At 43.3% G+C, this 12,082-nt stretch overlaps 1 protein-coding gene across 15 annotated transcripts in view; it reads right to left on the bottom strand.

The window, feature by feature from the left end:
* The window catches only part of RIMS1 (regulating synaptic membrane exocytosis 1), a 1,643,460-nt gene that overhangs the window by 712,191 nt on the left and 919,187 nt on the right, over positions 1–12,082 (bottom strand). For all 15 annotated transcript variants that reach the window (XM_069606225.1, XM_069606227.1, XM_069606239.1 and 12 more), the window contains one exon: positions 11,938–12,050. In XM_069606225.1, coding sequence (XP_069462326.1) covers positions 11,938–12,050 — 113 coding nt within the window. The remainder of the gene's footprint in view (positions 1–11,937; positions 12,051–12,082) is intronic.

The following is a 12,082-nucleotide window of genomic DNA, read 5'->3' as shown; positions in this document are numbered from 1 at the left end:
CTGACATGCATGCATGTGCTGTGGCATTTATACTCACCGAGCAGCCATGTATCGCCATGCCGCCCAGCTTCTAGGTCCCGGTTTAGGGTTGACATTCTGTAAATAAAATTGTCGTGGGTGGACCCAGGATAGTTGGCATATACTGAGGTGATGATTCCCTTGGCCTGGACGTTGATGGAATGCCAGTGCTTGCGGTTCTATAGATGTGCTCTGATGCCCTGGGGGGACGTAGAGCCACATGGGTGCAATCAATGGCACCTAGGACATTGGGGAATTGTGCCACTCCGTAGAAATCCTGGACGGCAGCCTGCCTTTCTGCAGGTGTTCTGGGCAGGTATATGTGCCTGCGGACGGATGGGCGTGCAGTCATGATGGCCAAGACCTGGTGTAGGCAGCGTGACTGCGTGGCCTGTGACACCCACCCCACTATAGCACTTGTCAGCTGAAATGATCCAGTGGCCAAGAAGTGCAGTACATTGAGGACCTTCTCCAGGGGGCTGAGTGCTTGGGAGCACAGGGTGGGTGATGTGAGGTCATCCTCCCACTCACTGACCAGGTCGAGTATTATGTGAGGTGGAAACCTGTACCTCCCATACACCTGGTCATCAGGCATCCCAAAAAGGCTGGTTCTGGGTGTGAAAATTCTGGGCCTGACTATCCTCCTCCTCCTCCTGCGGTATCCCACGACCACTGCTGCTAGGAACGGTATATTCATCCTGGCGTCTGAGCTTGTTTGTTGTTTGCGCGCACATTTATGCTGCGTGGGTCCATGTACGCCTGCTTCCTGCTGGCGTACGTGTTCCCAGATTAGCGCGTCTTTTTTGGAGCACGCGTTAGCCCCGTTCGAATCCATGAATACGTGTTTTGAATGTGAGTGTGGGCGTTCCGCGCATTTGCCTCCTGTACTTCCCCCGTGATGCCCACATTTTCACGCGTTATTCCCCTTTCCGCGTGTCACGCCCTCTGTTCCTCCTACTTTTGTTGTGTGTGCCGCGCTATGTGCGATTTCGCTGTGCGCATAGCGCACGCTATTTGGAGACGTGTGTGCCAGCGTGCGCCACGCTGAATTTTGGCGCACATCCTGCGATTTACATGCGCACGGACTTCCATGAATCGCTGTGCGCGGGTTTCGCTGTGATTTTCGCACTGGCACTGCAATTTGCACGCTTTCGCACGCTTGCGCTGAAAATTTCAGCGCACATTAATTCCATGAATCGGCCCCCGTATATGTAGCTTGGGATATTAACCAATCCGAGATGCTCAAACATTTGGCAATTGATATTGTAGTATGATGTCATTGATGCTGTGTTTTCAATTTATAAACCGCTCACACTCATTGTGAACAAGAGCTATTTGAAAGCTATCCCGCCCAAATTTGAATACTTTGAATAAAGCTCAGTTTTTCCGTGCACTTTGAGTACTCCCCTATTGAGTATTTTTTTATGCTATTGCAACTTTGGGCCCTCCTTAACGCTATAGCCCAAGGCATTTACATTTTGGCCAGATGCGCTGGAGCACGCCCCTCTCCAGATGGCTGCCGGCCTAAATTAGACAGATAGAAGTAGAGTAATAGTCCTTCCTCTTCCTTAGACAAGTCCTGCAACATTACCTTCCCACTGGTTCCTACTGAATCATTCTGCTTTCTTCTGCAAAGCTTTAATGCCTTCAAAACACAAATGTAAATACTTCAAAATTATCTAACATCTGATATAGTTAACATTGCTGTATAATGTAAGTTGCTTTTATAAACTTGATCCAATTGTGTTGCTATACTTTTTAGTAAGGCTACACATTTTGAAAAATAACAGGTGGGTTGTTTATTGATCCAGCTATTGATACACCTGTACTGTACCACAAGGTGTTACTTGGCTCTTAATAGGAGGCCTTCCTTCAAAAGACATTGGCACATTAAACCATGCAGATATAGCACAAATTGTTTTCCCATTCTTTAATAAGTGTACATGTAATCTACTTTGCACTGGAAGAACGCCTCAGTGTTCCATCTGCCCCCGTTTCTGTGCCCTGGCTCCCTTCTTGCTTCCCTACTCTCCATTTTGTTTATTTATTTATACTTCCCGGCTTACCCCCATCCTGTCTCCCTGCCTTCCTTACCACTGACCAGCCATATGGGGACTGGGCCGCTGGCAGACCATGTGACCGGCATGGAGTTATACTCTGTGCCAGCCTTGACTGAGGCCCATTGCACTGAGGAACACCTCGGGTGAGTGCTCCCGTTCTATCTGCCCCTGTTTCTGTGCCCCCACTCCTTGCTTGCTTCTCTGCTCTCCATTTTGTTCTTGTATTTCTAGTTCCTGGACTTCCCTCATTGTGGCTCCCTCTTCTCCCCCCCCTGTCCAGTCCTTTGGGGATTGGGCCGCTGGCAGAGCATGTGACTGGCATGGGAGCCTGGTCCTGAGAGTTACTCTCTGTGCCAGCCTTGACTGAGGCCCTTTGCGCTGAAGGAACACCTTGGGTGAGTGCTCCCGTTCCATCGGCCCCAATTTCTGTGCCCCTGCTCACTTCTCTGCTCTCCATTTTGTTTTTTTATTTCTACTTACCGGCCTTCCCTCCTCCCGCCTCCATTCCCACCCACTGCACTGCCCTAAGGGGATTGGGCCACTGGCAGACTACGTGGTTGGCATCCCTACACTTCAGGAATTCCCCAGGGCAGCCTGCCAGAGCAGCCAGCTAAGGTTCAGAGGCAAAGAGCAGCTTCTCTGTGGGCAGGTCATATATCCTATTTGTCCCTGTTCACCCCTGGATGCCTGATGAAGTACCCTACAGCAACAACTAAGCCAACGTGGTATGGTCGGTGAACTCAGCCATTACTCTGCTCAATTAATACTCTGCCACTTCTCCATTACTACCACCATCAATTTATAACTGTGTAGATTACCTATTGCACCCCCCTAGAAGCCTAGATAGACAGATGTATGGGGAGTGGGGGAAATGTGTTGCACTTAGATGTATTTTGGGGGCATGAAAGGTAACACGCTTAGATGGATTTTGGGGCCCGAAAATCTGTCGCATTTTGATCTATTTTGGGGGCAGGAAATGTGTTGCACTTCGATGTTTTTTGGGGGTAAGAAATGTGTCGCAATTAAATGTTTTTTGTGAGCAGGAAAGGCGTCACTCTTCGATTTATTTTAGGGGCAGGAAATGTGTTGCACTTAGATTTCTTTTGGGGCAAGAAATGTGTTGCACTTAGTTGTATTTTGGGAGCAGGAAATGTGTTGCACTTAGATGGATTTTGGGGCCCGAAAATCTGCGCATTTTGATGTCTTTTGGGGGCAGGAAATGTGTTGCACTTGGATGTTTTTTGGGGGCAGGAAATGTGTTGCAATTAAATGTTTTTATGGGGCAGGAAAGGTGTAGCATGTAGATGTACTTTGGGGGCAAGAAATGTGTTGCACTGATGGATTTTGGGGTCGGGAAAGGCGTCACTCTCAGATGTATTTCGGGGGCAGGAAATGTATTGCACTTAGATTTGGTTTGGGGGCAGGAAATGTGTTGCACTTAGATGTATTTTGGTCAGGAAATGTGTTGCACTTATATGTATTTTGGGGCAGGAAATGTGTCACACTTAGATGTATTTTGGTCAGGAAATGTGTTGCACTTAGATGTATTTTGTGGGCAGGAAAGGTGTCGCTCTTCGATTTCTTTTGGGGCAGGAAATGTGTTGCAATTAGAGGTTTTTTGGGAGCATGAAATGTGTCAGACTTAGATGTTTATGGGTGCAAGAAAGATGTTGCACTTAGTTGTATTTTGGGGGCAGGTAATGTGTCACATTAAAATATATTTTGGGGGCAAGAAATGTGCCACACGTAGATGTATTTTGGGGGCAGGAAATGTGCCACACTTGGATTTCGTTTGGGGTCAGGAAAGGTGTTGCACTTAAATGGATTTTGGGGTCAGGAAATGTGTTGCAATTAGAGGTTTTTTGGGGGCAGGAAATGTGTCACACTTAGTTGTATTTTGGGGGCAGGAAATGTGTGGCACTTCGATGTATTTGGAAGGAAGGAAATGTGTGGCACTTAGATGTATTATGATGGTGAACAATGTGTGGCACTCAAATATCAGCCTGTCCATTATGTGGAGAAGATTTATGATGGTATCCTGACCACAGCACTCAAAAGATTATAGGGAGAACCGACCCAATGCACCTTGAAGATATATGAGGACAAACTGTTCACTGCACCTAGAAGATATATTAGGATAAGAGTTTATTCTGGTCAGTAGATGTACCAGGACAGCCTGTCTATTGCAATTAGCCATCGTATAGCACCTGGAAAATTCACAATGTTAGCCTGTCTTTGTTCTTAGAATAACTGCAAGAATAGCCGATGATCTGAAGATTTATGTGGGTAACCCCGATACTGCACCTAGAAGATCTCTGAGGAAAGATTTCTACTCAGAAGAAGTATTAGGACAACCCTCTTTTGCGCTTAATAGATGTATCAGGATAGCCTACCTATCGCACTTGGCCTTGGTATTGGACCAGGAAGATTCTTAATGTTAGCCCATCTTTGCACTAACATTTGTGAGGATAGCTTAGGGCTTGTACAGTGATATGCGGGTAGCCTGATATCACACTTAGAAGATTAACACATGTAGGTTAGCAAATGTGTGCCACTTAGAAGACATTTTGCATACTAGTTCCTGCTTCACACTTGAACAGCTTTGAAGGTAGATATTGGGTAGGTTAACACACGTGTTGCACATACAAGAAATTGTGTAGGATGGCAGATGTATTGTACTTAAAAGAAATTGTGTAGGTTAGCAGATATATTGCATTTGAAGAACTGTAAAGGCCAGCGCTTATACTGCTCTTAAAGAATTTGTGAAGGTAGTACATGTATTGCACTTAAAAGATCTGTGAAGGTTAGATGGATTTGAGGGTGGGCAGTGTGCTGCGCTTACATGGACTTGAGAGTAGGCACTTGTGTTGCACCTTATAATGTTAGCCTGTCCATTGTGCTCAAAGATATATGATGATAACCTACCCATTGCACTTAGAAGATCTATAAGTTAGCCAGTATACCACATAAAAGATTTATGCATGTATCCTTGATATTGTACTTAGAACATGCCTGAAAGGAGCCAATTATAAAACTGAGAAGATATATAGTAAGACTATACGGTAGCCTGTCTATTGTGTTTGGAGAATCGTATGATCCCAAGGTCTTATGGTAGTCTGTCTGTCACGCCTAGAAGATGTAGTAAGATAGCTGGTCGAGTGTGCTTAGAAGACTTTGAAGGTAGCCTGTCCATAGTGCCTAGAAGAGCCTATGATGGTAGCATCCCTTTTCACAAAGACAATCTGATCACACAGCAAGATCAAAAATAAGCTCAATCTGAGCTTAATGTACGTATAACGCACCACTTCAGTGGACTAATGCCGCAGGCATGGCTATCCATCCAAACACATTTGAATGCAGCTACGACTACAACAAATTCCCCTCCATACACCAGATTTGCCTCAATGCCTCTGCCATTAGAATACAACGACAACATACAACAAAATTCGGTCTAGCTGGACACATACCGATTCTCTTGCACTAGCGCACTCTCTTGACCTCCCTCAGGACCCAGGCACATGCCTCAGCTCTGGGCTTGCTTACTGGATCCTAGCCAACCCACCTAATTCCTAATCCTGGCCAAATGCACACATGCTTTCCACGCCTTATGGAGAATTTTCCCATTCTTGGACTTCGGCCCCTGAGGGCATTTCCACCACAAGTACAAATGGGAAATGGAAAATGGCACAATATAAATGACTATTTCTACTGAAAAAGATTTTATATTGGAGGTGAGCATAAAAAATACAATTAGTAAGATATCTTACTATTTCAAGATGGTTTGCACACTGCCACAGTGAAGAAGTGTTAATAGAAATGGAGCCATTGAGAATGTGCGTCTTTGATTTGCAGAAATTATCATTATTCAGAGTAATTTGATAACTTCAATGTCTGAGAAACTTAAGTGAATAATGGTGGGGAGTAAACAGGCTCCCTGATGTAAATGAGTTCTGCCCTCTTCGACTGAACAACTGCAAACTGGGGGAGGCAATGCAGTGGTGTGGATTACTGCATTTCAACAAAGGAGGGCACTGGAGTTATGCATGTTGCCGAAGCAAGACTGGCACCAGGGTGTTGGGAATCAGTAGTCCGCAAAAGTCAAATAGTGTAAGCAATATACGTGTGGTGGTCAGAGCCCTCATTCCTGCTGTGAGGGAAAAAGGTAGCCTTTGGTGACAAGCACAAGGCGACACACAAAAAAGATCAAGCCTATTTTCTGAACTTAAGTGAAACCCATCGGCTGCATAGACTTCAAAGTTCTTATAACTCTGCTCTCCCTTCACACAAAGTGTTCCAAGAAACAATTTGCTGGGGAAGATTTTCTGAGCAAGGCCCCACCCTCAGGAACTGCTAACCTCTTCAGATGCATCAAGAATAATACTCTCTCCTTACGCTGTGCCCTCAGTACATGCCAGTATTCACCCACATCCTAACCCAACCTCCTCTTCCTCCCTACCACCACCTTCTTGCCTTCTACTCCTGATCTTTTGCTCACCTGCATCTTGTCCCATCGCATGTTTTGCTCTGAAACAACCATTGGTTGCTTTGGTGCATTAGAATTTCTCATTAAATTGATATACCACATTTTCAAAAATATTTTAGAACAGAAGGAGGTTTCAGCAAGGGTTGCTAATAGAAGGTGTTCTATTTGGTGAGCATGAGGGAACTAGATTTTTTGTGAGAAAGTGTGAATGAAATGCTTTAAAGCTTGGCTAGAATTAACCTTGGTACGCAATGCCTTCTGTTCACTTTCTTTTCATAACATAGATTGTGATTCAGTTCCCCTATACGATTTAATTAAGTTATGGGGTACTTATATGTACTCCATTTAACTCCTAAAAAAATCTGTTTTGGGGCAATGTTTAGTGCTTAGCAAACACCTACAACACTACCCATTTTCATCAAGATGCAACCATTCCTCCTTGCATTTTTTACAACTTTATCAAAGGTCTTTGCACAGCTCATGTAACCTTTTGGATTTCAGTTTAATATGTATGCTGATTTCACCCAGTTCCTCCACCAACTGAATTGTTGATTATATAAAGCCTCAATGGTGTGACTGTATGACAGCTATGCATACCAGGATAAGCCAGAATATGTCAAGACTGGTAATCTCACAATTACCTTCAATACCTTTAGATCGTATATTGTAGGATAAATGTATGGGGCAACAATAATGCAGGGAGTACGCCCCCCACCCCACCAATCAAGAGCACAACGCCAACTGAGCAAAGACTTAGATTCTTAACTAACTCTGCCTTTGACTCATTTAAAGTGCCAGTGCTCCCCCACCCCTTTTGCAATAGACAAGCCAAGAACCAGGCCAGTGTGCAGAAAGAATATCATTTATTTTCCTGTCATTACTAGACAAATTCCAACTATACACACTGATTATCAAGAGGCACGCCACCTTACTCTGTGGCACAGAACCTTTCCTTCCGGTCATGACTTCACATTACACACAAATTGAAAAAAACAGTTGAAAACACAGTTTGTCTTTGGTAACGAAAGATCACAGAATCTCCAACACAACAACATACCCAGTTTTCATTCAGATCTCTAGTCCTCCATGTCATTTGTAAAGAGAAACACAGGTCTAGAGAATACTTTGATGATTGCGTCACTCACAGGAATGCCCCTAATGTATGGATAATCAATGCAGCACCCTAGAACATGACATGACAATTTTATTTGACAGTATAATTTCTAGTTGGCTTAACGTAAATACACGTAGCGCTTTTCTGTTGGGCAAAGGAATAGACACGTGCAGCGCTCTTTATTTCCGACCTCCCTGTGCACTTTTCATTTCTAGCAATGTTCTAACACAACAAACATTTAATAACAGACTCTTCTCAACAGATGATGAAATCCTTTCCTTTGCCACTATACAGTAAAAAAGCCCCCCTTTAATTTCGAGCTCCTTACCCGCTCTCTATAGAGACAGTGTGCTTTTAAATCAGTTATTTTCCCTTTACTTATACCCTGGAGACACTTTTCTGCACAGCACAGACTTAGAGATTCATTTCACCATTAGGATCAGCTCTGCTTGAATCCAGGGTTCAGAGAATTTTGAACAATCCAGAGTTTTTAAAATCACCCTTCTGCTCTAGGGGATTTATTTGGGTTGGCAAAAGAGTAATAGGTGATCCACAATTACTTCAATGACTATTAAACATAACACATTCACACACCATTCACAAACTACAAGTGATCCAGAATAACGCCATCCGGTCGGCGCTTAACATCCCTAAAAGAGAACACATTTCTGAAGCAAGAAGGAATGCCAACTGGTTGCCAATCAAGGAAAAGATTAGCTTTAAAACACTTTTGATCACACACCAATGCCTATCGAATTCTGCCCCACCGTAGATTGCCCAAAGATTTGCTAAAGCTCAGTCCTCCAGACCCATCAGAAGAGCCTACATCGACAGACTTGTCTTGCCAAAATCCAAGCGAGCCAAACGTGATGTGCCAATTTCCCCTCCAAAACCGTGCTTAAATGGAACTCTCTCCCTCCACAGCTGAGGGCAGAACCATCATACTGGTCCTTCAGAAAAGAGTTGAAAACTCAGCTCTTCACCTAGTGCCTTAGACACTACGCTATCTGTTTAATCTTCTATTCCGTAAATATGAGTACCTGATTGTAACACCGCCTTGATGCCTCTGTGTTTGGTGTGCTTAATAAATGTAATAATTAAATAAAAATATCAATATTCATACTTGGAAAGATGTTAATTATTTAGAATTTACCCAAGATCTACCCAGTCTCCATTGACTATGTGGGAATAAATTCAATTATTTATAAGTACATGCAAGGGATCTACTCGGGATGCCCACCCCATGCTTGTCTTTATAAAGGAAGGCATTCTTTCAAATAGAACCTCACATTGGTTTATGCTGTTGGACACATTTACTCACTTTCAATCTCTTTGGATCTGTGCACAAGAGGAGTCAGCAGGCTTCCTGGGTCATCTCATGGGAAGCAATGGGACCCGCTTATGGATGGTACTCCAAAAGCCCTTCTGTCTCTGGTTATGCGTGGCCCCCAGCTTCAATCCTTCTGTCTGTCTCTGGTTATGGATGTCCTCAGCCCTTCTCCTGGTTCTGTCCAGATTTTAGTTCCACCTTCCTTCTTGCTTCTTGTCTCCCTCAGCCATCCAGTCAGTCCTCTTATGCAATTGTGCTTCTAGTTTTAAAATCTCCTAACCACACCCCAAAAATGTCTAAATTATGAGGTGCCGGCTCGTTGGTTGATTCTCCTGATTTGGCATCTATTGTTCCCCCCCAACAAGGTCTAGCCCCTTCAATGTGATTGGTTCCCAGGTCTTCAGGCAACAGCTGAAATTGCATTAATGAACAACTTAGATATAGTTTAAAAATCTTCAACATGACACTTTTTTCTATTTACAATTAAGGGTCACAATCCATATATTTCTAAATTGGTCTGATCATGCCGGTCGCAATGGCCAGTGTCTGGCGTCTGCACGTGGTTACATGTGCGGATGGCAGATTTTGGAGATTTCGCCAGAACAGACTTCAGTTAAAATCTTGATATTCTACACACAGGTATCTGATTCAATAAATTGCAATATTCCTGACTCTCTGATCCACAGCTTTTTCTGGGAAGCTACAACAACATTTTAGCTTATCACTCTGGTCCCCAAGGGCAAATATTGAGGGGATTTCTATCCACATATACAGCTTTTTTCTGTGATTTCCGGAATCATCTGAACCATCTCTGTATCTATTAAGGGTCCCCAGTTTATGATTAAAATTTGATTCTCCATATAATCCCATGAGAACCTTTTAACATGCATACTTTTTCACTTAATTAACGCTTTCAGTTCCCAAAACCTGTATGTGGCATGGCCATATGGCCTTTGTTGACTTAGTCTGCAATAAAATCACTTAACATTCTTTCAAATCTAAGAGCTAAGCACATGTTTTCTTATCTCCTTGAGCAGAGGGGTGTTACTCCGTCCCCTGACTCATATGACATTCTCTGGGGCATGTCAACTGTCAGTCAGCCCAGAACCACAAACTGAATTTAATTTTGAGTATTTTAGAAAGTTCAAACTCCATGGGCTGCATCTTTGTTTACTCAGTGGTCATCATTCTACCCCAATAAACCTCTGTCATAGGCCCACGCTCTGTCCCCTTACTGGCTATGTGCAGCTTCAAAGAGTTTCCAGATAGAGAACTGAAGGAGTTTTTGACGGTTGTGGTCTGATGGGGGGGGGATGTTTCTTTGGGTGTTTCAGCACAGGCTAAAATCGGTTCTTGTGAACAGAATCTAGTGCTTTTAAATTCTGCATTTTCCTTTCTTTAAATGAGACCTGCTTTAATATTTTACATCACATCATATGTTTTTTTCTCCTGCACCAAGCCATAAATGTCCAACCTTACATTCGGATATATGTTTAAATTACTCTGGCAATGGAGTTTTATGTTTGATGTGTTCATAGTTCCATCCAAGCTGCAAAATACATAGACTCCTCCATGGCAGCTTTCTGTTTTAGCAAATCTTCACATTAGTGCATTTGTCATCTGTAGTGGAAAGTGCGCCTCATTTCTTTTGGCCTTATCACTCAAACATAGGGCACAATTCATTTTAATTTTCCTTTTTATGAAATCGCTATTCAGATGTTTGGTAGTTCAGAGTTAAATGATGGCCTTTTGGGTTTAATATCCAATAGCTTTCTTTCCAAATTCCTACAACTCTGGGCCCAACATAGCCAGCTGAAGTCCATCCTATATCCTGGTGCTGAAAAACACCCCACAATATATGTGCTGGACTGGCAATGGACTTTATATGGCACTCCCCAGGTCATATTAGCTGGTAAAATCAAACACTGACACTTGACGGACCTCTACAGCTGGGCGGCAGAAGGATACATCTCCCAGATTGTCCACATGTCAGGGTCTTGAAACAAGACACATTTGTTAATCATTATCATTGTTAACATTGCTGTGATACTTAACATGGCAAGTGGAACTTATTGACAATCTAGCCACAGAAAGGTTAGCAAACATGCTTTCCTCTTATGGTAAGCTAATAGACAAATGTACGCAAAATATTTATTGAACAGATACACTTTCCTATCAAACACTGCTGGAAGACCTTCTTGTGTACGATGGCACTCTGGACAGGGAGTCCTAGGCAGTGGCCTTTTCCCTATGCAGTGTTGGTGCTGCTGGCTGTCCTGTTGTCCTATTGAAGCCTACTGTGACGCTGCTGCTGGTTCTTACGTTGGCAGAACAGTACCAATGTCATGCAGGCTGGCTGACTGGAGCATTGTGTGGGCATGCCCAACTTCCAACTCACTGATATGCAAGAAAAGTAATAACTAAGCTGTGCAAGTGTGGGTCACAATGTTTATGATTTGCAATGATGCAGCTCATGTTGCAGAGATACGTGGCCTGCACACTCTGTTGCTTGTTTAACGACTAATACAGATTCACTGTTGAAATTATAAAGTTGCCATAACCTCATTATCAAATGGAGTCTAGAACAATAAGTGCTGGGGGTAAAAAAATAAGTGCAAGGGCTGAGCCCAGGCAAGCACCCCCACACATCTCATAAGTTAAGAACAACTCTTGGCCTTCCCCTGATTTGTATCTTTATTGTGTGAAATCCTACAGTCTCCTTCATTGATGCAGTGGATGTCAGAGGAAGGGAAACTAAATACGTACTTATGGATCAGATCAGAATGTGTGCATCATTTGTCCGTACAATCACCACATTTCGTGTAGTGCCCAAGATATTTAAAGCTGTCTTTTGGCAACATGTTGCCATTAGAATAAAGTCACATCTAAATTAATAAACAAATACATGCAGCATCACTTAGAATATACTCACAGAAAGCTGCCCTGGTAGAACCTGAGGTGCATCTTGAAGAGCTCCAGGAGAAGTTGGAGAGATTACAGAAATAGAAGGCCTTTCCATCTTTTGAGATTCAAAAGAACTTGAACCTGAAAGCAGAAGGAAACATATAGTATGCCAC

This window comes from Ambystoma mexicanum, chromosome 4p (assembly GCF_040938575.1).
Source record: "Ambystoma mexicanum isolate Mex_15411 chromosome 4p, UKY_AmexF1_1, whole genome shotgun sequence".
In the NCBI taxonomy this organism is placed as follows: domain Eukaryota; kingdom Metazoa; phylum Chordata; class Amphibia; order Caudata; family Ambystomatidae; genus Ambystoma; species Ambystoma mexicanum.
The sequence above is the reverse complement of the archived record's forward strand: the minus strand, read 5'-3'. Positions and strand labels throughout refer to the sequence as shown.